This window comes from Sturnus vulgaris, chromosome 1, assembly GCF_052056855.1.
Source record: "Sturnus vulgaris isolate bStuVul1 chromosome 1, bStuVul1.hap1, whole genome shotgun sequence".
NCBI lineage: Eukaryota > Metazoa > Chordata > Aves > Passeriformes > Sturnidae > Sturnus > Sturnus vulgaris.
The window spans coordinates 123689160-123714468 of NC_142243.1; the positions used below are offsets into that span (position 1 = coordinate 123689160).

Sequence of the window (25309 nt, forward strand, 5' to 3'; positions counted from 1 at the left end):
TCCAGCACTTTCTGCTCCTGTCTTGCCCATCCCCAGGAGCAGCAGGAGCAGGATGCTGCCAGCCCACGTTCCCACTCTGCTTACTGATGGGTACACCAGTGGGAAACAGGCATACATCAAGCTCTGGGGGGAGACTCAAGAAAAAGAGATTTTCCTTGGGTTGTTTCATGGGCGCATTCACATCCCTGACAAAAAAATAAAATTGAAAATCAAATCCACTTTTCATTAAAAGAATCTATTGGTGAAACTGATACTACAGAAATACACATTCCTGTGTGTTGCCTTCCTGCTCTATAATGGCTCTTACATTAGGGACTGGGGGAAGGGGGGCTGCTGTTGTCCATTTACTTCAGTAAAGATTGCTATTGAATGAAACCTTTAATGGGGTGTTTATGCTCCCGCTCAGCTAAGAGCTCCAAGCTTGTGGCAGAGTAGTCTTTCCCTCCACCTTGACAACTATCAGAGAATCAATACAGGTAATCCCTCAGCTGGCCCTCAGCACCACTGCTGAGGCAGCCCTGGCCACTGCACTGGGGTCACTTGTGGGAAAGCTAAATTTCTCCGGGGAGTGACTTTTCACATACCCCCAGCACCACTGCACTGACCCTCTGCAGCTCCAGAGGGAATGCCACTGACACCACTTGGATTTAGCTACAGGATGGACTTACTCTTACTCTGGAGGAAACATCGGCCTCATCACTTGATTTCACTTCAGGGAACGTCTGTGAATTGCACTTTTTGGCCAGTATAATCCAAGTAATCCTCCCTTTCTCCTTCCTTCATTCCCAGTGGATGTTTTCTCTACTCCTGCATTTCTGTTCGTGACTAAAGTATCTCCTGCTGGCTCTGCTCAAGTCCTGCAGTCAGAGTGGGAGCATTGCATTTTCTCACTGCTACTTTGCAGGCTGGTGACACTGCAGTTTGCAAGACTTTGTGGCATTCTCACATTTGTGGCATTCAAAAGTGGTCACTACACTACTGAATTGCTGGGCCAGCCAGAGGTTAGTCCTGTGACAAAGATTAGTCCTGTGAGTTTAAGTCTGGCTTGCCACTGCTGCAGTGGAACTAAGCTGGGGTTTCAGGACAGCCCCTGCAGTAAGGGATGGAGAAGGAATAGAAACTCAATCCCACTGCAGGAGAGGCAGAGGTGCTGCGACTCTACTCTGGTGCTGCTGCATAGCCCCAGTTGTCAACACCCCAGGAACCTTTAAGGGAACTGGATTTTCAGAAAAGGCATTCACTGGTGGAGATGGAGCCTCTTTAAAGCTTGAGTCAAACACCATAAAAACACAGACTGAAAGCCTGGACATGTTTCACCTAAGGTTGAAAAAGAACAAGAAAGCAAAGACAGAGCCTCTCATCCCTCATGTGCCCAAGACCCTGCACTAAGTGTGTTAAGGAGAGACAGAAGGGAGAATGTGCAAGGGTATGTACATCAGGAGAGAAAGGGAAATTAAGGTGACTGTAGGGGTGAAACAAACACCAGCACTTGCTGTGAAGGCCTGTAGGAGCCTGGAGACCCAAGGAATGGCTTTCTTAAGAAGGGGGCAGCCAGTCTGGTGAATGATCTCTCGTGTTTAATGGACAGTTTGGCACTGACCAATATTTGTTTGTGTCATTAGCTTCAATTCACTAAGCTCCTTGCTGCTTTTCACCTTCCTTCATTGGTTAACCACCTCCCTGTTCACCAGAGAGAGCAGCAGGACTGGGACTGGGACAGCAGGGGCTGGGCACCAGGTGTTTGAAAAACAGGAATATGCAGGAGATGCTAGAGGCAGCAGATGTCGGTGGCCAGGCCTTTTGTTCTCTCACACTTGCAAGCTTGAGCTCTGGGACCACCTTTTTTGTCTCCCCATTGTCATTTATCCAGGAGGAGTAGTTCAGGAGTTAGCCTCACACAGTCTCTCTCCCTGCACCCCTCTGCTCCAACAAAACAGTTGATTGCCCTCATACTCTGGTTTCTATTTAGATCACTTTCTATTAACATTTAAAAAACTCTGACAGAGTTAATGCAGAACACTTAAAATCAGCTAGTGTCTTACAGGACTGATTAGTCCCAGGGCCTTGTCTTGCTGCTCCCCTTGGCAGGAGCATATTTAATCCTAGTTAAGGGAAGAAGAGCCAGGGTATACACACATCCTTTGCCTTAATTCAGTGACAATGTGACTCCAGACAGGGACATCACCCCACAGCCAATTTAAGCCAAACTGAGTGAGAAACATGGGTACCTATTACATATAGGGTATTACTGTAGTTACTCTCATGGAAAATAACACGTCTACACTATATCTGAAGATGCTAAGAAATGGAAGAGATGGATTCAGTAGTGTGTAAAGCCACAGCCCAGCCCCCTGAAAGCTGCAGGGATGTCCTTTCTGCTGCCTCAGCTCAGGATGGACCTGGCAGCTGGGGCTGCCCAGGACAAGGACTGAGCCTTTACACATGGTCAAAAATATTCTTTTTTCTGCTGAACTTGCAGTGCAGCCTCCTTCATGCACACGTCCTTCTGTGCCATGCAGTCATTCTGGGAACCTGCCAGATAAAAGTGCAGCATGCTCACAAGCTCCCTCTGTCTCTCCCCTTCTTAGCTGTGTATAAATATCCAAAATCCCACCGCTGGCTGAGCTGTCTGGAGCTGCACATTCACTCAGCTGCTGAGAGCACAGACACAAAAAAGTAAATGTGCAAATCCTCGGGGAAGAATACCTCAGCTCACTGGACACACACAGGATATAGGTACATTGCAGGAGGATACCCTAATCTCTCCTAACCCCCATCTGGCATGAACAGCAATCTGTTTGCTCTGACAATCAGTGCATTTTCATTTCAGAAAACTAAAATCTGCAGTGGTCTGGCAGGTGGCTCAGTTTGACCTCCCTCCTTATCCATTTCTCCCCACCCTGCTGTGAAGTGTGCAGAGCCAAGTGCCATCCTCACTGTCCCCAGCCCCAGCACAGCTGGGACTCACTACACAAAAGGGAGAGGATGACTCTATAGGGTATTTAAATGCTACAAGGTAGTTTAATTCCTTTTTTAGTGCTCAATCCGGATCCATCATCTTGCTTGCCAGTGGGAGTGAACTCAGTCCAGAACTGAATGGCCTCAGCTTTCATGAACTGTTGGGGCACTTAAGACCAAATCCATTAAGACACTGGGTGCCTTTGACTTCTTGTGCAGTCAGCTGCTGCTCAGCAGGACAATGACTAGATTTCCCAAAAATGCGACAGTTTGACTCTGTAAGGGCTTAAAAATGACACAGAAAACACCCTTCATCCATTTGCTAGTACCTCAAGTACACAGCTCTGCATCTGGCAGAAAACCATTTAGCATAGCCCATTAGTGTACACTGTAGCCTCCAAAAATTTACTTTCATTATTTGCATGAATGTAAGCATAATAATATTAATAATAGGAAAGATAGGTGCTAATGTCTTTACAAACAACTCGATGGGTGAAGGTCTTTAGAAAAAACAGGTGTTAATGTCTTTGAGATGTGTCTTAATGTCTCTACCAACATTAAGCTGCAAGTTTGTTAGAACCCAGACAGTTTGACTACAGCTTCCAGTGGACTCTCCCTCCCTTTATTCAAATAAAGTTGTAGGACTCCTCTGTCTCCTTTATGGACACTGGCTTTTCATAACGTGGTTTTCTGCACAACAATTATCATCAAAATTTATAGGTACAGTTTTAATGTGCAAGACAACCAGTATCTTCAATCACAAGTACAACCCTTCACATACTCCTTTACAGGCAACACATCAAATACTACAGAAAGGTGCAAATAATTTAGTACAAGACACTTGAGGTTTTTTCAAGAAAAAGAAAATGCACACAAGAGCACTACAGAGGCACCATTTAAATATACAACCCTCATTCAGAGCAAAAAAGGAGTTACCTGCATGGGAAGCTAACCAGGCATCTCACAGTACTTCAAAGCCATTCCTAGTCATAACATTTTCTTCATTAGTATGTAGTTTATTTCACCAAATCCTGATTTTTTTTTAAGGGACTGAACTAACAAAGGCTTCACACGTATAATTCTTGTTTCTGTTGGCCAGGATTCTGCATGTTTGTATCTATCCTCCTAACAGCAGGCAGCTGGAAGAAAGGTTCAGTTCCCCTACCTGTTCTACAGCATGGTTTGTACACATAAGTACTGTGGTAATTTTCTGCCCAGGAGTGAATTTTAGCTATTTAGGGACCAGGGATTCAGCCTTCAATATGTTAAAAATTTAGCCTGCTGTATTATAGTAATATTTGGTATTAAAATAAGCAAAAAACAATAATCAGAGCATGATTTTCATTCTATCCTAAAACCTACATGTATAAACATACAATACAAATGAACTTGCTTATTTCAGATACTGCCTAGTGCTGGGCCTCAGTATTTTGTTTACCAGTAAGTGATTTAATAAATATCTAAAAAATAATTTTACCATTAAAACAATGAGAACAGAGCAACTTAAGATAAAAAAAAACTTATAAAAGTTAGTGCAAATCCATACATTCAAGGATACAGTATCTTCACAATATAATTAAATGTACAAGTAATGTTTTTTTCTATTTCTATGCTGTATTTGAAGAGACTGTTAAAGTTGGCACAAAATAAAAACTCTCTTATATTTTATGTACAAAAGTCTTGTTAATCCTAGCTGATCTAGGATACTTCAAAGAGAATTTTATCAACCCAGTAATACTGAACTACCTGTGTTCATCAACTAGTTCCAGAAAGGACTTCCATGATTCCTCATGCAACACACATTCCCACTGACACAGTGAGCCCTCTCAAATGCACAGCCTCCTGCCAGTCGTGGTGGTCACTCAGTGATAACAAATACTTCTTTACCAATTACAGCACTCCCTATCCCCAGCAGTCCTTCAGCACAGGCTTTGTGTTAAGCCTCCTAGTTCAGAGTTCCCATTGATATGGAATGCCACTCTCTTAAGAATTCTTAACAATTTTTAAAGTACATAAACCTGCACAAATCACTCCTGCCTTGCTTGTATGGTCAGTGAGACATGGACGAGGACACCTTCCAGTCCTCCCATGGAAGCAAAGCCTTTCCTGCAGACTGGGGAAGGAATTTAATGTGCAGAGTTTTAGGCACTGAAGAGTCCTGATATCATTTATTTGATACTTTAAGTCTTATATTTTGAGCAAAGGAAGGGAGTGCCACTAGAACAGTCATCCAACATAAAGCCAGGAAAGCAGAGGAGCCCACCCATCATATCAGGGTTCATTGCAAAGATTCACGTGGCCAGGATCAGCCAGGTTCAGGGGAATTCAGAAAGCGCCTACTGCTGGGATTGTGCTTGCTCCTGACCTGTTCTGAGTCCACAATGAAACACCTCTGAGAGGCCACTTGACTGCTCATTATCCACTCAATGGCTCACTGATGCTTAGGAATATCGCTATGTTTGGTCCTCCAAACTCTTGAGGAGACAAAACCACTCCACTATCTCTGCTAGCTGGGATGATCAGGCCTGCATATATATCTTACCACACCCCATTTCTCTGCCACTGGGCTAACCAGCATCCAGCACTCTCTGGAAGAGACAAGAAGAAGACTAAAGGACAGGTTAAAGGGTAAGTAGACCATATACCTGTGGTCATGTGTCCAAACAACAGGAACAGGTTTAAATTGAGAAATGCACCTGATAAAAACATCCTTTGCACAAGCTTTGATACAGACTGCACCAGGCAGTCCACAGTCATTAGAGACAAGAAACACTCCTCACAGTGCACAAAGAGGTTTTGGGAGGTAGAATCCCCTCTTGCCTTTAGATATGAGGGTATGGCAGGAGAAGGAAAGTGGCATCAGTGTTCCCTGTGCTCAGTCATGTGCCCTGGGTCCAGAGACCAGACCTACCCCAAGAGCCCCTGCAGGTGTCACCTCCCGCGCTGTGCACACACACAGAGACACACAGACCCACACACACACGAGCAGCTCCAGGACACTTCCGCGGGGCTCCTGACTAGTGAGCAGCATGGATCTTCACGTGGAAGTCGTAATCGTCCTGCTCGGGGAAGTGCTGGCCGCACTGGGAGCAGGTGCAGCCCTTGTCCTTGCCGTGCGTGCGCCGCACGTGGCTGTCGTGCGCGGCGTGCGAGGCGAAGGCTTTGCCGCAGTGCTTGCACTTGAAGGGCTTCTCCCCCGAGTGCTGCCGGATGTGGGTGCGCAGGATGCTGGACGCTGTGAACGCCTGGAAGGGCAGGGAGCATCGGAAAGGAGGTGGAGTCGCAGGTAATTTGCTTTCACGTGTGCAGTCCCCACCTTCAGCTAACCCAGACCCCATCAGAAGCACTGATTAATTAAAGTCCTGAAATAGCTCACATCCTCAGGTAAGTGGAGAAAAATAATGAAAACTCCCACCAATGAGGAATTAGAAGGCTACTGCTATACAGATGTGGCTGAGTCCATGGAGATGGATGAAGCTCAGAGAAAGATTTCTCACCAAAAATACCAGTAAATATCTTCTACATGTCAGAGGGAAGAAGTCAATACTGCCTTAATTAGCTTTGCAGCTCCTTTATGTTTGGGAAACATAGTGCGGGCTTCCCTTCCAGTTTTTGTTTTAAAGTTAAACCCTTGGACCATCTTGGGATGCAGCTGCTAAAATTCATCCACCATTCATCATTTACAGGTTCATCTTCCCTCCTCCATCATACTCTTTCTGCAGGCAGTTTACAGCCTGTTTCCCTACCACTAACACATTTGAGTAGCAAAGTCATAAAGACCTCTCCATTTGGGAATAAAACTCATTAAAATTTGAACATGAATGTTGTAAAGTTGCCCGAGCTTTCCCGATTTTTTCTTATCCAAAGAGAGATAATTTCAGGCCCTTCACTATTTGCAGACCACACAAAATAAATACTCTCTTGTAAGTTTTCACAGCTAACAGCAGTACATCTTAGATACCCTTTCACTAGGAATTTAGAGTACAAAATATTACAGACTCCTATACACAAGTCCTTGGAGGTGTATATCAAGGGTGAAAATATTTTTATAATGTTTTGGGAAGAGAATGATTATGTTAACCCAGCACTGTTCCTTTAATCTCACAGTGTTCCTGAAATAAGTGACTAGTGATTTCCAGCAAAGAAGCTGGAAAAGCAAAGCCACTGTTAGAGGTAGAAGAGGGAAAAAAAATCGTAATTGCATAAGAGGAGACACGGTGAGGATTCATTAAAACAGACCTGGTTTTCCAGCCTCAGAAATGATGGCTAGGTCCTAGGATAGCTGCATCCTGCAGCCTGAGGACTAATAGTTTAATCTGATCCAATCCACAACAGTCCAACCAGAACTGACTGGGGACTGGTCAATTGTCCCTAGAGATCTCTTTACAGAGCAATCTGTAAAGCTCTGCTATGTCCTTTTGTGATCAGAAGATTAAGGATGATAGTCCATCCTAATCTCTGCAAACAAGTATGTTCAGGATCACGGGGAGACTAAAAATGACAATAGCCATAAGGAGTTTCCTCTAAGATTCTTTACAGCAGGACGCTTCAGCTTTGTGTTACTCCAGCCAGTCATAAACAAAACTTCTCTCTCTACAAAATCAGGAGCAGGTTACTATTACTGATGGGGTTTCTGCATTGCATGGACACTCCACAGCACCTGGATCCCTACCAATATTCATCCTCCAGCAGCCTGTCAGCCACACGCTGACTGCTGCAAGAGCTGTCAGCACTTTCACAGGGAGAACTCACCTGAATCCTCCCTGCTGTGGTGGGCAGCAACAGCAGAGCACATCTTGGATCCGAGCAATATGGTTCTCTTTGCGCTCTTTTTAAAGTGAAACTCCCATGCCCATTTGCCCATCAACAACCCTGATATTTCAAGGTAAGCATGTACAAATTCATATAGTGCAGGTTCACTTTATAGACCAAATCTGTTTGTTGTAGTTCAGAAGCAGTGTCAATAACACCAAAATTATCTATCTGATGAAAAAGTGGGATACTGGTTCTAGCTGCAAGCTTTGGGTGGTATTTGAAATGTTTTCAAGCTTTCCTAGACCTTATTTCTGCAGCAGATCACTGAGCTGGGACGAACCACAAATTCCATGTCAGAGGGAGACCAGACCCTGCTCCTTCAGTCTCGTCCAGCCCTGTCACCTTACCTCACAACTCAGAATATACACCCACTTATTTGCTTACCAGTTAAATACAAAGCATTTTCTTGAAAGAAAACAGAGAAGAAACAAAGCACAGCAGAGGGAGGGATGGGGCAGGGCTCTTTGCCTTACCTTGTTGCAGTAGACACATTTGTAGGGTCGCTCCCCAGAGTGAACCCTCATGTGTTTGTTCAGGCTGGAGGACTGAGAAAAGCTCTTCCCACACACAGAGCACTGGGGAGGAAAAAAAGAAAGGAATAAAGTTAAAAGGAAGCGTGAAACTGCATAGTTAAAAGGAAAAATTAAGTATGTGGATAATGTGTACACATTTCTTACATATAATCTAGATATACATATATTTATGTGTAAAAACAACAGTAATTTTAAGCTGCAATGAACTGAAATACCCAGAAGTTTAGTCTGCTTTTAAGAACAGATTTACCTGCATATGTACATATACATATTAAAATCGTGCAAAATTTCACATCATTTGTGTCAAAATTGTTTCAATAAAAAATTGTTATTTTTCAGCAGCCAATATTGATTTTCAGAAATAAAAAAATTGAAAATTTCTGTAAAATCATTAAACAAAATATGTATAAATCAAGCCCCAGTTTTAATTTTTCCCCTAAAAAATAAACTATCTAGAGAATAAAATAATCTTAAATTTACCAGGGTAAGGGAAAGGAATTACACGGTATTTAATTTATTTTAATTTATTTAATTTAATTTATTTTATTTAATCCTGATATTTAATGGAATATTTTTATCTGTTACTAATTTCATGCAGATATTCTGACATTATAATAATGCCATTTTGGTTATAAAATATTTTTCTGAAAAAATACACATTGTAGGATGATCCATAAAATAGGTATTTGGAGAATTTTGAGAACTGATTTAATTGTTCCATTTCAAGCACTAGAACTTGCCCTTCCCAGCCATTTAGAAAAAGTCTGAATTTTCCATTCCCAGTGTTGCTAGAGAAAACCGGTGTAGAAGCAAGGTGTTTGGCAGAGATGAGTAAAGCGTCTCAAAGATTTGCTTTCATCAGTTAAAAATTGTTTCACACTGAACGTAAAACTTTTAAGCCCCGTTTGGTCCAACATACACAGATAAAGCCCTGGTCAGTTCTCAGACTGAAGAGTGGGGTGTGGAAAACAGACATGAGACACCTCTGGCCCGATCCTGGACAAGCCAAGTGCCTTAAAAAAACAAGTTAACCCCACATTGTGAAAAAGGAGCAGCACTCCTATGCAAACATAAAAAATAGCCCAGGAGAAATTTTGTTTCTTCTTAAACTCTCACTGAGACTGTGAGGTTTATTTTCCCCAACCTAAATCCATTAAATTTATTTTATCAAGCTTTGCATGACAAGCTCTTCCTTAGCAGTCCCACCAGGAAACTGCCAGGAGAACTGGAGGAGGAATGCTATCAGCATCTTATCTGGACCAAAAAAAAAAAAAAAAAAAACAAAAAAACCTGAATAATAGGTACCCTCAGAAGAGGCAGTGACTGAGGAGCAGGCTCACCTTGTGAGGTCTGTGCTTCTCGTGAACGTGGAGAACATGGATCCTCAGCCTGTCTCTTTTCTCAAAGGATCGGTCGCAAAGGTGACAAGGAAATTTGCGGTCCCCCTGGTCCACGCAGCGGGTGTACTTGAGGTGTTTGTCCCGGTAGTACTTGTAGGCAAAAACTTTGCCGCAGCGCTCACACTTGAAGCTCTCCCCGGCTTCTGTACGGCAGAATGGAAAATGCCAGCTCTCCGTTACACCACGGCAAAAGGGATTCAGATCAAATCTGCACTCTTGTCAGGGCTGGGACCCCGACGGCGAATTTTAAGTTTCTGACAGGGCAACGACTGTAAACGGATGCTGGCAATATCATTAACAAAATACGTGCGCCCGCAGTGCTCCCTTTGCCTTTTTAAAGGAGGGGAACAAACTAAAGCCCACAGTCCGCTAAAATTATTCGATTTAGCTACTAACTTCAGCAAAAACAGAATTTCATCCTTGTATATCCATAAATAGCAAGAAAACATGTGAAAAACAACTCAGAGTCCCACATAAGAACTTCTCCCCGCACGGATCCATTGTGAGACATTGCTTATCAAGGTCTGCAAATTTTACCTACCATCCTAAAAGGAAAAATAATTTTGCACACCTTTTCTATCGTTTGCAAATAACTATTGAACAAAATAATACGTTTATTTGGCTTTTTGTATTTAAATTCATTTTTAACCACTGAATTTAGGAAAAACACCAGAAAATTTTCAGACGTTTATACATCCTTTTCTGTCTTTAATAAAAGTAGTTTTAGCTTAAGCCTTAAGATGAAATAAGCCATTTAGCATCTCTCTGAATTAGATACTCTAAGACAACAGGTAGAAAATTTTCCATGCCAAATTTTCATACCAATTTGCTTCTGTCCCTTTCTGCTGCACCCGGCCAACCCACCCCTTCCCTGCTCCAGCTCTTCCCGCATTGGCACAAATCTGTTTTATCCATACATATTTGCTTATAAGAGCATCATACTTTCTGTACATAACGAGTAGAACTAACCTCCCCTCCGCTCACCCTGGCTTAAGTGCATTTGACATTTCTTCAGCAAGCAATATTGGCATTACGGGATCGGAACGACTTCACCCTGCCTCATTTACTGAGAGCGTTAATTACACGAAAGTCAGGTGTGCAGTCGCAAGATAAAACACGATCAAAACTGCAATAACCCCAAAAAGCCCATCTCCTCCCTGAACAACGGTGCTGCGGGGCCGAGGCAAGCTCAGCCCAGGACCACCAGATGTTTTACAGCCGTCGGACCAAACAGCACTTTAAATCCCCGAGGAACCGTGGACTGGGAGCGGACTGCCGGCGGAAGAAACGGGAGCCTCTTGCACAGCGCTGCCGGCAGCCCCCGGTGCAATCCCCGGACTCCCCGGTGCCGGGGGGAAGATGCTGCTGCTCCGGGGTGCTGGACGCTGCAGAAAAGGGGATCGGTTCCCCTGGATGGCGAGCACACCTGAGGGACCGAAGCTGCGGGGCCACCGCCACCGCGGCAGGACCGGTCACTCACCACCGCCTCATCGCAGGGTCTGGGAAGCCTTTAAAGTTAAACACCTGGACAAAGGTGATGCCTGTGTTTACCTCCCTTCGTGTGGATTTAATTCAGGCCAGGCACACGTCCGCGGGGAAAAGGGGCAGTGTAGCCCAAGGAGTTGCTGGCAGGCTCACCTTCGGGGTGCTGCGGGGGTTTTTTTCCCTCTTCCATGCCCTTCAAGCTGATGGGGATGCCCAGAAATTGCACGTAGCAATCGCCGTACCACACCAGCAGCTCCTGCTTCGGGAAGATTTCCTTGCAGCTCTCGTAGAAAATTTGTCCCTGGCACTGGATAGCCGTCAAATTCTGCTCCTCGGGGAACCTGGCACAGTTCACCAGGGACATCCAATTGCCAGCGGAGCCCTTCCCGTCTATAAAGTGACTCAGGCCACCGTATTCAAAGATCTGGAAAGTAGAGAAAAAAGGATCAGGTTTGACCGACCCTTCCGCACATGTCCCGCTCTCACCAGTCCCACCACCCACACTGGGCCGAGCCCCTCTTGGAGGTTACGGTAGAGGGGACGCCGAAAGCCTCGCCCCGGCCCCGCGCTGGGGGTGCGGGGGGAGCCCGACGGTGCCTCCGCTACCTCCCACATCAGCGAGTTGTCGTCGTAAGTCTTGATCTCGCTCGTGTTGACCACTTTGCCTTGGAAGGGGCCGAAGCGGACTCCTTTCGGGATGGGGTCCGTACAGAAGACTCCGAGCTGGGACACGTCCCCGTAGGCCACCCGGAGCACCGAGAGCCCTGCGGGTGACAGGGGGCTGAGCGCGGCGCGGCGCGGGGAGCGCAGCGCGGCCGGTCCGGTCCGGGCCCTACCTGCGGGCAGCTGCAGCGAGTCGCGGTCGAGCAGCGGGGCGGCCGAATCCGTAGCGCCTGTAGGAGAGGAACCCCTTCTTCAGCAGGGCACCCGGCTCCTACCTCCCCGACAAAGGCCGCAGCCCTAATCATCCCCCGGCTTTTTCTAGATGTGGGCTCGTAACGCAAGAAAACCAGGAAAAAAAGTCCGACGTGCACCCGGCAATACTTGAATGTACATCCCTTCTGGGACTGTCCCCGAACCCTCCCGCACACCTGGCTGCAAGGAGTTACCTGCCGCCCAGTGTCACCCTGTGCCCCTCTCTCCGCCGTCGAATGCCTCCTTACCCGAGCTGGTGGGGGACACCCGGAGCCCGGAGATGGCATGGAGATTCCCGGCGGACTGGCTGCTCCGGAGTGTCCCGTACAGCACGGCGTTGAGCTCCTCCTCGGTGAAGTGGTACCTGTAGCTGTGCCCCCCCGCCCCGTCTGCGCCTGGGCTGCGGACAGCCCTGCGCGGGGGGCTCGGGTAGGGCGAGAGCGACACCGGGGCCCCCGTCCCGAGGCCCGAGCCCTCACTGGGAGGGAAAGGGGCCGGCAGCCCGGTGTAGACGGGCAAAGGAAGGCTGGGGAAAGGGTCGGTGAGCAGGGGAGGCGGCTGGCTCAGAAAAGCGGGGACCCTGCTGAAAGTGAAGGGAGGTAGAGGCGGCTCGGAGGAAACCAGCCCGCCCAGGGGTTTCAGGGGCTGGAAGAAGTCAGGGGCTGTCTCGAAGTAAGGGGTGGGAGGGAGGAAAGAGGGGTAGTAGGAGGCGAGGCCGGCGGGGTTCATCCCAAGAGAGTCTCCGCCGTCTCCGGGGACTGACTCGCCGGCCAGAGACAGAGCCATGCCGGGAAGGAGAAGAGGGATCTGCCGGGAAGCAGAGGGGCAGACACCTGGGTGCTGCCGGCTGCGGGGTCCCTGTGCGGGGCGGGGGCGGGACGGAGGCCAGGAGCCGTCGGGGCCAGCGGGCGGGCCCTGCTGGCCCCCCGGGGCTATATCGGCCCGAGGAGCGAGGGTGGGCACAGACGGCAGAGAGCCCCGGGGGCGGGCGAGGATGCTGCCCTGACAGGCACGGCTACCCCGGGGCGGGGCCACGGCTACCCACGGAGCGGCCGGGCCGCCCCTCCCCACGGCGGTGTAGGGTAGAGGAGGGGGATGGGCCAGCCCTCCGGACCCACCTTCCCTGTGCAGAACTCCGGACCCACCTTCCTTCCCTGCCGCCGGCTCTGCCTCTCCCCGGAGCAGGAGGCCGGGCTGCGGGAACGCTGCTCCCCACGAACCTCACCTGCTGCCCGAGGGAGGGCTCTGCGGGGCAGGAGCACTGGAGCAGAGCACTCTCAGTCACTGCAGCCTTCACGGGCACTGCTGAGGTGCTTCTACTAGCCTGGGGCTTCCTGTGAAGTGCTTAGCAGAACACTGGGCTCCTGCTGGGGTTTTCATGGCTCCACGACCTGGCCTATGCTAACCTGCCCAGGATGGGACCAGAGGAAGACACCTGGCCCTTGCCTCCTGCAGAGGTGTTAGGCGATCCCCCTGTCTATGGTTTCATCCTAGGTTTTATAGGGTTTCTCCCATCTTCCTTCCAGGTGGATGCATGGCAAAATTGCAATGAAAAGGGAACTTGGAGGGATTGGAGTTCAGGGGCCCAGGTGTTCATTTTGCAGAGTGTCATCCCTGCTGGTGCAGGGAGATGGAGAAATCTTCAGCCCAAGACAAAACCCCATATAGCGTGTGTTAGTGCAGAGCTCCCTCTTGAGCAGCTCATTCCAGCCTGGGTGACACTGCACATGCAGGCATGGAGGGAAGGGGCAGGATGGGCTCTGCTGCACTACAGAGAGCTTGGGGACTTGCACCCCTGGATCTCTCTCAGAGAAAGGCAGCATAGGGCTTCCTGGGGCACAGCATAGCATCAGCCAAACTGCACACAGACACAGCTGGAATGGGGAACACAGCCCGGATTAGCTCCTGGAATTTTAAGTGCCATTTCAGTGATTATATTTGGTGGGCTATAAAAATTAATTATCAGAGCTCCATGTGATCCTGTGTAAAATATTGTCTTCATCTCAAAGAAGAGATGTGTTAGGAAGCTTTTGAAGCAGCCCCATACAGAGAAACCTTGGCTCCAGACACAGTTACTGCCTGCACTTGACCAGAGGTGAAGCCATCCTTTCAATCCTGATTTCTTATCTGGCCTGAATGAAGTGCTCTAAAATAGAGAGTTTGAGAAAGTATCACTGTCTGCCCAGGGCAATGAGGGTGTTCAGCCCTCATTCCTTTAGGCACTGCAATTCCTACCTACCACAAGCTTTCATTTGCAATCTCCTTTTATTTTTTCACTCAGGATATAAACACTAAGACAGCAAACACAAGCACACAACCCCACTGGAGAGAGACACAGAGCTGATCCAGTCTCCCTCAGCTGTCAAGATCCCTTCTACAGACGGTCCAACACATCTCTGTCCCCAATGCTGAACAGAAAACATTTCTGCAGTCTGCATTATATATTGGGCTGATTCTCCTAACTACAACCTCATTCTCCATCCCAACCTCTGCAAGACAGAAGTACTGAATACTGAATAGGAAAGCTCATATGCACAAGTCTTAAGGAGAAAGTAGGAATGCAGCCTTCTAAGACTTGCTTGAGATAGTCCCTTAGCTTAAATGGCCTGATTTTTCGGTTGTCTTTTCAGTTTTAAATTTTTTTCTAATTTTCTCTGCTTTGTGCCAAACCTCTGTTACTTGTAAAACAGAATTGATGCTGTAGTGCTTTAGGAAACAGCTTCAGCCAGGCACTTCAACAGGACTCTATTGATACATCAGTAGCATAAAAGTAGTACCAGCATTAATCTGATTTGCAGGAACAAGTCTTTGAGCTCTGATTGCACAGAAAAATTTGAGTTACATTTAGAATTTAAGTGTTGCCAGATAATCTGGAATCATCTGACTATGCTGTGTCCAGGTATCACAGCAAAGGAAGATGGAGAAGGCCTAGGGGAGACATGCTCACATTAGAGGTTCAGAAGAAATGAAATCAAATAGGTACAACACGAAATTTTAAAATTATCATCTTAATTAAATTGTAGACATGACCAGAAACAAAAAGTTTCCTTTTTCTAGAAGCCTGATGACTCAGAATCCAGGAGAGGAAAAGGGCTTGAAGCACCATTGCCACTATATTGCAGATTAATCTTTAGATGCTTTAACATCCTCTAAGAGGTTAAAGGCATTTAGTGCATTTAAAAAGTCATGATCTCAGGGAGACACATGGGGGAAGCAGAACGGCAGCCTTGCAGATGCTCCCCCAACAGTCCAGCCAGCACTGTGGACAGTCACAGCCTACAGGACCTCCCTTCCTTGATCTTATGTCTTATTACAAAGTAATCAGAGAAGTCTATTAGGCTCCCTTCCCTGCTGAAGGATTTTAGAGTGAATTCCTTTTTTGCAGTGATGTGGGGATGCATATTAAAGACAAGCACCAAGGGACATCCCTGCAGGCTGCTTGCATAGCATTCAGTCGCCTCTCAGTTTGGACATGAGCTCTTTATCAATCTTACACCCACTCTACATCTCCCTTACTCCACGTTTAAAGCACCCTGCCTCCTACACATTTCCAAACACACAAGCTACACCTATGAGCATCCTTGTGATCCCCCAAAGACCACAGTGCCACAGCACTCCCTGATGCTCATCTTCCACATGTGGGCTCCCTGTGCCCCAGCACCTACACTGATACTCTGCTGCAGCATGGACACAGGAATCCCAGTGATGGCACCAGATGCTACCATGGAAATAATCTGAATTGCAATTTAGACGAGGTCAGAGCAGAAACAATTTATTGCTATGGCTATAGAAGAGGTTAGGTAGCAGAAGAGCAACTGAATCTGCTGGCGGACTATTTAAAAAAGGGGAAAACAAATTAAGGTGATTCAACTTTCCTTTTCCTGTACTAGTTGTATCTTTAGATATAGCAGCATTTTAATGGTGTTACCATTAGCTCTGTGACTTCACAAAAGTAATTAATTGCTCTCAACTCATTCCAAGTACACTGAGAATAGACAATTAACTGAAAAATACATGCGCATGAAAAAGGTGGGGAAGCCAGTCTAAAATTTGGATCAAACCAACCCTGTCATAGAGATGCAATCCTCTTCCCTTTGTTGGGGTGGGCCACTGAGTGAATACACAAGGGCAGGAATATCTGTTGCTCTCGTGTTTCAAAAACACTTTGCCAACAGTCTGCAGGGAGCTCAATAAATTACTCCAGTCATGATCACTGTGGAACCTTCCAGCATCCTGAGAAGTTGTAGAATGAAGTGATAAAGTATAGCCTGAAATTTGGATGGGAAAGATATTTTTCAAGCAATAGGAGAGTTTTCCTATGTTTCCTTCTCTGTCTTCTCAGGAATATCTCCTAGGGAGAAATTGCTGGGCACATCACAGAAGTTGGAAAAGTTTAATCTCCCCAGCAGTTGTATGGGACTGGGGGAGTGTCTGTTTCTCCATTCTTTCCTACCTTCTTCATTCTTAAATGAACTCTCAGTGAGTGATGGAGTAGTTTAGAGCGTTTTCAGTATGAACTGCAATACTCCAAGCAAAGCTCCTGCTGCTGTGTGAATGAGCTTTACCTCTGGCTGTCTGGAGGAAGGAGGGTCTGAATGCTCTCTCAGCTCCTTTCTTTGCACAGATCCCCCTTTCTGGAGTGCTTCTACCTTTAGTGCCTAACTTCAGGGGAGGTGGGGGAAATACCTATTGGATGGCATTCAAACTGTCACTTGGCCTGTCCCCTATGCCCTGTGTTAAAGCCAGAATCTTTTAATGATCCACAGAAGGGTTCCAGCTCCTCAGGATTGGAAAAGTAACAAAACATTCATCCCATTGGAGCCAGGAGTTGTGAGCATCCTTGGATACAGTGACCTCTTGTGCTCCTGACAATCACACTGTCTGACTCTGGGTTTTCCTGCCCACCCTCCCTCATGTGTAAAAATGATTGGCAGCATTTGTCTAGTGACAGCAGCCATGGTTTGCAGGTTCACCCAGCAGCAATGCTGAGCACAAATGCTGGAAACACACAGACACAGGATGCACACAGAGCACACTGACATATTCAGTCACCCAGATTGCCATGAACAAGGTGCTACCCACTCATGGTACCCATGTAAGACACAAACACAGCTTAGTTTCCACCTGTCCTTTAACTGGTAGAGCTCTATGTTCACTGATGAAAGCATATCATGTCCCCCTCTGTAGGTTCACAAGCACTGGCTCGTGGGTGGCCTCTCTCTGGGCACAGCCCTTCTGCCTGCCCAGTACCCCTGCCCACAGTCCCAGCCCTCACATGGAGCTTTTCAGGTCCTTTACTTGCTGGCTGGTGCAGCTGGATGCACCAAACAAGAGCACTCACACAACTGTCCTTTGGGCACTCCACGTTCTGGTTGTACTCCAGTGTACAATTGTCAGATTTCACCCTTTCAGGCAGAATGTTCTGTTTCAGCCACCATCAAATGTTTCACTAACTGTCCATTAAGATCCTCTGCTTGATTTTAGGTTTTTTTTCTCCTGAGGGTCTCCCATATTTCTGATTAGGGATTCTGTTTTTCTTTTGCTGGCCTCCTCACACCAATTGAAAAATACAACCCACTGAAACTGGGGAATTACAGCCTCTAGACTCCAAGATGCTCCTTAAAGTTGAACCTTGTAATGCAATCAAGTGTGCTTTTTTCATCCCCAAGGGAAGTATACAGAATGAGAGACTGAAGAAACAAGATATACAAGGGCTCCCCCCTGATCACATCTGGATTAAGCCCACCATGCTGGCAGAGGCTGGAGTCATTAGCAGCAGTAACAAAGGAGGCTCAGACTGGAACCTAAGTCAGAGAAGGGTTAATGGGGTCCATCGCACCACCTGAGTCTTTAATTCTTGGTGCGGTTTCTTCTTCAGCTGAGAGATGTCCCAAGAACCTGTCCTGAAGTGGCAAAAAGCTTAATGCCCAGCTCTGAAGGACCACTGTTCATACAGGTTCATTCACCCTGAAATTCCAACTTGGACCTTTCCCGACCTGCATCTCCTAAGGACTTCATCTATTTGTGTTCATCTTTCCTTCTTTTAGCTGACTAAAGAGTAGGACCTCTTAGTGTGACTCTGGATTGACCTGTATTAAAAGCTGGAATTCAGCTGAAGTGCCAGCAGGGATTTCAAAAAGGTGGCATTACACAAGTCATACACACCCATTACATGCACAAGGCCACAGAATCACTCAAGGCTGCTCTGAGTTCTGCTTTCTTCAGGACAACAACTAAACCATCAGGAAGGTTTCACTGTTTCAGGGACAGGGTGTGAGTTTGGTCAAGAGGCCCACTCGGGCTGTACTTGGCATCTCTATCTCCACATTTCAGTCCAAGAACCAAGGCAGAGGGCTGATGCCACTGGCTGCTCTCTGCCCCTGCCATAGCCTGAGCCCAAGCACCAGGACACGTAGCCCTCCTTTTACACTGGAACAACACATGAACTCTGAGTGGTGAGCAACAAGCTGGGGAACAATTCAGAACTGCCAGGCACCCCTGTTCTATCCCTGTGAAAAGTGTCTGCAAGACTCAACGTGCAGTTTACCATTGAGAAGGACCTTCAAAGGGCAGAGTCATGACATTGGGTAAGAAGAACTTGTCCATATGTCAATATGCACTGGTCTCTGTTAACAAAGCCTGATCTAGAAAGTAAAAGGCAGCACTTCTCTTTCATAAAGCCAGTTACATCAGAGGTCATCACTAACTCATCATATTTTGATGGCAGGACTCTTAGCTGAAACTGTTCCATCTTCTTTTTGGTATTAACTATAAGGATGTCTAAAGGCAAGGTTCCCACTGGAAACATTTTGCCTCTTACTACATGGATGTTTTCTCCACTTGCTTCTGACTCCACATTTCTTTCTGTAATGTAGCATCAGTTTCCTCATATCACCACCATTTTGCTGGAAACAAGAGAACTGCAGCATAAGCTATGTTTTGGTAGGAATGGCAACAGGTTACCAGTGTTTGAAGGTCTTTAAAATAACTTTTATTAAAAAAAAATTCTTAATAATAGATTTTCTGCCCCATCCATTTCCCAGTGACAACATAAGATCATTCTTGTACATTGTACATTATTGAATGCTACAAGCATTCTTCTAGCTCCTTTTATTTTTTTAATTGCCCAGTCAAACCTTTTCAACTGTCTTAAATCCACCATTTAGCATAGCAAGGAGAACAAGCCCATAACTCTTCCCATCTCCACTTCACATTTGAGGTCTGCCTCTGCTGTAACTGCCACGAAAGACGCCCATTTCATCCTGACTACAAAAAAAATGCACTCATAATGAACTGCTCTCATATTAAGCCACAAGATAAACATTTTCAGTCAATTTAGCCCTGAAAAGATGAAAAGACTTGCAAGTAACAACTGGCTGGAATATAAATTCATTATCAAAGCCCGTGCCTTTTTAAAACCTAGCAATCCATCTACCCTCCAGTGGTTTAGTGCTACATCTTATACCCTTCTATGAACAAATGAAGACACAACAGAAACTTGTTGAAATCTCTAAAGCCATGTAAAACCCGAAGGCATTAAAATTTATTAAATGATGCAATAACAACAGAATTCTTTATTTACAATAGCATTATTTAACATCAAATAAGCAAATAGCATCAGCAAAGCAATATTAACTTGCATAAATGTATTTAAAATTTCTCTGAATATATCTACCTTTGCATAAACTGCTAACACTAGAAATACAAACATCAATGCAGGTGAACAAAGTGATGTTCAGAGTCAACTCCGTTTTGAAAATAAATCACAACCTGAAACACTGTAAGCTTTCTCCTGAAGAACCATAGTTTATATATTGCTTAATTTTACCCTTGTATAATCTTTTCATATACACACATCTCAGATGCAACTTCATGATGAACTGTACAAATAAAACCCACAAATGACATAAAGGGAAAAAAATTAAATGACAGTAAATGTTTGAAGAAATGTGTCCATCATCTCTATTGAACAACATAAAGATTAAGTGATGATGCACTTATTCCAAAATTGTACACAATTCACTATACAAATATAATACATCAGACAGCTATGTAGGAATATACAAGACTTAAAAACAGATCTAAGGCATTATGCTAGATTTTAGCATTTTGAGGTTCTTGCACATAGCTTTTACCTGTAGTAAGAAACTTAAAAGATTTTTTTTTAGTCTACAAAGAAACACCAGGGAGAAAATTCTAATTAAAATCAAAGCCACTACAGTAAATTTTCTTTTGTGCAGAGAATGCTTTTGCTCTTAGGCAGCATACTACCATACAAATACTAGAAAACTTTTAAATTCACACCAACAATTAATGGCTTAAGTTGCATTTCAAAACTGATTGTGTATCTTTGGGTTCTGCAAGTGGAGCTGTGCCACCCATTTCGTCTGTTAAGCCCATATGAATTCTGCTTTTAAACAAAGATTAAAAAATGTATTGTATAAACTGCAAAAACATTGCTTTTAATTAATACAGGCCCAAAGGGATACCGGTGTGGGACAATATTTTAAGGATTGAGTACAAATTAACTCCTTGTAGCAAAACAGCTCACTTCACTTTTTAAACTCACCACATTACATGAACACTTAAACAGGTCATACGACCATGTATATATGCTTATTTTTCACATTATGCGCCTTTCACATTTAATAATGTAAATAGAACACTGATTAATTGTTCTCTTAAACAAAATCCAAGTACTTTCTCCGACAAATTTACTGTATACAGGATGAAAAATACTGATATAATGAAGGGAATTGATTTGGCTTTTTTGTTTCTATAGTGATCAATATGATCAGAAGATTCCTTCACTCACTTTTCTCTTTCATTACTTAGAAGACGACAAAAGTCACAATGAACCCAAACGGAGCCAAAGTGATAGGTACAATCTCCTTTCTTTCAAAATGGCAATGGATGATGAAGTATCATAATCACTACAGAAAAGGGTTTGCAGGTCTGTTGAGAAATGGGACAAATTTAAACTATCTTTTTTCCACTGTGAAAAAGAAAAATTTATCTGCAGAGGTTACGGTTAAGACCAAAAAAGAACGGAATAGCAACAAAATTATTTTAAAACTCATTTACACTTTTGTGGTGCATGAAATTAATTCCTTCAAATTGATACATTTCTTATATAAGTAATTTTTTGTCATATATAATGCAAGTTCAACACCAATGTTGTAGTAACGAGGCTGTGGAGATTAGGGCTGATGGTTATTTTTGTTTCCCATAAGCAGGTCAAATAATGGCTCAGCTGACTAAACATTCTGTTTGAGCTTGGGAACAGAATGGCGACAGCTGAAAAAATGTTGCTTCTCCAGAATGGTGGCACTGTCTTCTTTAGGGACAAACACAGAAACAGCCTTTGTCATATTTTCCTCAGCCTTAACATAGAGTAGCTGCTATTTTATTTGAACTCCCACCTGAATACCAAAACAAACTGAATGACAAGAAGACAAACCTTTCAATCCCAAAAGGCAGGGCTGATGAGATATTATAAAATGCATTGCATTTTACATTACATCCAAAAATTTGCATTCCGGTTAGAAAGTTTGTGGATTGGTGTCCTGGTTCCGGCCAGGATAGGGTTAACTTTTGCAGTAGCCAGGAGAGGGCATGGCTAGGACCCAGAGGATTTTCTGTAACACCTCACATCATTGCCGGGGCGGGGGGGAAGGAGTCTCTTCCCAGGAGAAGGGCTCTCTTCTGGATCAGCGCAGTGGCGGAGCATCGGGCATGTCCTGGGTTTCCGTGAGAATCGTTTTCTCTCTTTCTTGTACCCTCTGTCACTAGTATTGTAGTTGTTACTGTTTTCTTATCTCACTGCTGTTTCCAGTAAATTGTTGTTATCTCAACCCATGATCTTTACCTTTTGTGCCTCCAATTCTCCTCTCCAGCCCTCTCCAGGGAAAGACAGAGGGGGAACGAGTGGGCTCACGGTTTGGAGAGTCTCAGTGGGAGCACTAAATTAGGGAGTACCATTCCTAAACAATTAGGAGTCAGCAGAAACAAAACAGGTCAAACTCATCAATTTCTTAATATTCCAAGTCCTCAGAAACTGATATCAGTATAGTAAAAGATTATTCAAACCACAGCGGGCAAGGAAAAAAACCAACATGCCTTAACAGTGGCCTGCTTAGTAACAGTTTTTCTAAGATTTGTTACGAAAGGATATAAACATACAAAAATCAAGAACTGGTTCCTACAGTGGCTGCATATAATATAGGTTAATTAAATGGTATTATGAGCAGAATCACAAGGCTTAGAAAATGAGAAGTCTCAAGCCTACAAATTAGGTCTAATCAAGGCATTGTGATCCTTTACAAAACACTTTTTCAGGAGACACACACGGCTAAGAAGATATCTAATTTAATACTGAAGTACCTCATTTGGAATCAACTTCACAACATGTATATCTCACAAAAATTATACAAGTAAAACACTTAAGTTTTCAACTTAAATTATTGCTTGTTTACATATAAACTGGATTTTATGTACCTTACAAAATGTCCTCGTAGTCCACACTGCTTTAAAATAATCAGAAACATGATAGTGGTGAAGTCTGTAGTGATATCTGCTATAGGTATTACAGGAATTGTTATTTTCCCAGCTAAGGGGATGGGAACCAGAAATTATCATGCTTTAAAGCAGGTATCTTTGATATTATGCACCAATTCTGCCACTACCATAATCATTACATGCATTACCATTGAACTCTGCTGTTCAGCATCCAGTAACTGGCTATGCAGATTGCTGGAAACACACCTAAGGAAATAACAGAGTAACCTGTTTTTTAATTCTATTAGAAAGAGTAAGATGACAGAGGTCAGGAGAGCCAGGTTAAAAAAAAAAAACAGATTTGCTGATTGTTAGGAATTTAATTAAATGAGAATGTAACCAACTTGTATGTTTGGATTCATGACTTGCATCATAAACACTACCACAAAACCCAACCAAATCACCCCTTATAAACAGCCCTCTCACAGGGTAATTTTCATCTGTTTTACAACTTTAACCCCATTCAAAATTGGTCTGTATCGTTTTCTGCATCAGTTGATCTTCTCTGACTTGCTGTCAGTGGAACATGCTTGTTGGAGGTCTCTAAATGTACCAGACGTTGCTTCTACGCCCTCCTCCATTGTCTCCTCTCCGCCCCAAAATGCAGGCCTTAGTCTAAAACACCAGTTTTCAGACAGAACTGAATCCTTTGCACCAGACTGTGTAAGCCAGGGAAAACAAAGCAAAAAAACCCCAAGGTCTAGAACTAAACAGAAACAGAACAAGAGCATGGTTGTTTTTCCTTAAATACATACATTTAAATACATTCAATCTGACATGGTTTATGAAAATTGCCTGTCAACATTTACTTTGCAGGAGAGATCTAAGTTGCACTAAGGTGAATGCAGTGAACAGACTGAGCAATGTCTGTACGCTAGCTTCAGACTGTCAAAGAAGAGGCTGCTCTTCGGAACGACCCCCGGCTCCCCTCGGGAAGGCAGGGCTGAGTCCTGTTGGCAGCAGGCAGCCACTGGGGCTGGCAGCTCCGCCGGGACAGACAAACAGACACAGCTCTTCAAACTGGTAAGGGTTTGGGGCTGTAAGCCCAGTCAGCTGAAGAAAGGAGCAACCAAACCACCCTCAGGGTCAGCAATATTTCTGCAAAAGAAGACAAATGGGGGAAAAACAAATGAATTCTTCCTGCTGGGATAGTGAAGATGGATAGGTCAATGAGATCTGGGATGCTGGAAAATGCAACATCCACTGTCAACCGCACACTACTGTAATGCTTTACACCTGAAATTTAATTGGAATTTATAAAGCTAAACTATTCTTTGTGTACACTGATACAACTGACCGGCAATTTACTTCCTTTGCTATCAGAAGAGATTTAATTTCACTGCATTTTTTGATCCTTAGTTAATTCCAATTATCCTGAATGTTATAGTAACTCAGGATCATTCACCTCTTGTAAACTCCAGCTGAAGCCATGGCAAGATGGTTTAAAATAAGTCTCATTCTCAGAATATGTGCAAAAATCTCTCTTAGTGCTGCATCACTGTCAAAAGAAACAATTGCCCTGGCTCACTTTTCCTTCCAAGACTCATAATGAGAAAGGGAATAAAGAAGTAAAGCCAGCTTCAGCTACAGATCCCTAGAGATGTTTTTTACATCATACTTAATACCCTTGCAATGTCTTTACACAAATATAGTACAAACTGGTTTCAGCTGAGTTGATAATGTTCTTCCTTATTCACAAAAACATCAGGATGTGGTTTTCACAGTTGTTTTAAGACTACTCCTTCCAGTGGCTGCAATCTGTGCCTTTCTATCTTCCTCTCCTTGTAAATGGTTGCTCCCATGGGGTGCTGTGGTCAGTCAGGTCAGAGTCTCAATCCAGCCAAACCCATTTTCCTCCTCCCCCGGGGTTGCTTTTCACTCACATCCCGTGGCACTGGCCGTGGAGCAGCTCTTTGTTCACAGCTTCCTGTCATGCATGAGGAAGGCTCTGTTTGCTCAGGGACAGTGCTGGTGCAGCTAGCAGCTTTCTCACCAGTCCATGTGCACGCTGCTAGGCTGCCTTCTGGAAGCTGCCTGCACCACGCTTTGGACCTTACCACACCTTCCTCTGCATTCACACAAGGCCTGGAAATGTAGCTTTACTGACAGTCAGTGTCAAGAATTATCCCACAATGCAGGAAAGCAAGGTCCTACTTTTTGTACATCTCCTATTCTCACTTTAGCTGGTGCAGCTGGAGCTCTTTGGGTGTGACCAGCCATGGGCAGCACTGAGTCCTGATCATGGCTCCTCCTTCTTTCATCACAGCAGACCCCACACTCACATCCCTTGAGCCCTGTCTAATACAGACAAACTAAACTTTGACTCTTTCTAACATGCTGAGAGGCAGTTCAGGGACACTGTTAGTGGTTTTTGAAGTGGAAACAGAAGTGAAAATCCAAAGATGTCCTTATTTTCAGGGTGGACATTTAGTAAACAGTATCTCCAGAGAGATACTAAATACTCCCACTACACCAGCGACTTGAAAAAAATTATGTACTATAAAAGTTGCACATTAATTACACAGCTTGAACTTCCTTTAAAAAAAACCCAACTTTTGTAGGAGTAGGTTATGGCTCAGTTGCATGAAAAAAGCAGCTGTTTAACTAACTTTTATTACAGTTCAAAGTTCAGTGAAAGGTATTTAT

General features: G+C 44.7%; 2 protein-coding genes across 5 annotated transcripts in view; both read right to left on the reverse strand.

Moving 5' to 3' along the window:
- Window positions 1-5975: 5975 nt before the first annotated feature.
- Window positions 5976-23244, reverse strand: PRDM14 (PR/SET domain 14). Its single transcript, XM_014883499.2, has 8 exons — window positions 23217-23244; window positions 12355-13311; window positions 12028-12084; window positions 11798-11955; window positions 11345-11615; window positions 9647-9849; window positions 8247-8348; window positions 5976-6203 (listed from the first exon to the last, which is right to left on the reverse strand). The coding sequence occupies exons 1-8, from the start codon at window positions 23242-23244 to the stop codon at window positions 5976-5978; spliced, it is 2004 nt and encodes a 667-aa protein (XP_014738985.2).
- Window positions 19605-25309, reverse strand: part of NCOA2 (nuclear receptor coactivator 2) — a 187320-nt gene continuing 181615 nt past the window's right edge. For all 4 annotated transcript variants that reach the window (XM_014883510.2, XM_088176108.1, XM_088176102.1 and 1 more), the window contains one exon: window positions 19605-23761. In XM_014883510.2, the coding sequence (XP_014738996.1) occupies window positions 23750-23761 (12 nt within the window). In that variant the 3' untranslated portion in view covers window positions 19605-23749. The remainder of the gene's footprint in view (window positions 23762-25309) is intronic.

Excerpts from the sequence above, each read along its gene's own strand:
- PRDM14 (XM_014883499.2), bottom strand. The coding sequence starts at position 23,244 with ATGGAGGAGGGCGTAGAAGCAACGTCTG. Across the intron at positions 12,085-12,354 it reads GGTGTCCCCCACCAGCTCGG|GCGCTACGGATTCGGCCGCC; the intron begins GTAAGGAGGCAT and ends CCTCTCCTACAG. Across the intron at positions 11,956-12,027 it reads CTCGCTGCAGCTGCCCGCAG|GGCTCTCGGTGCTCCGGGTG; the intron begins GTAGGGCCCGGA and ends TGTCACCCGCAG.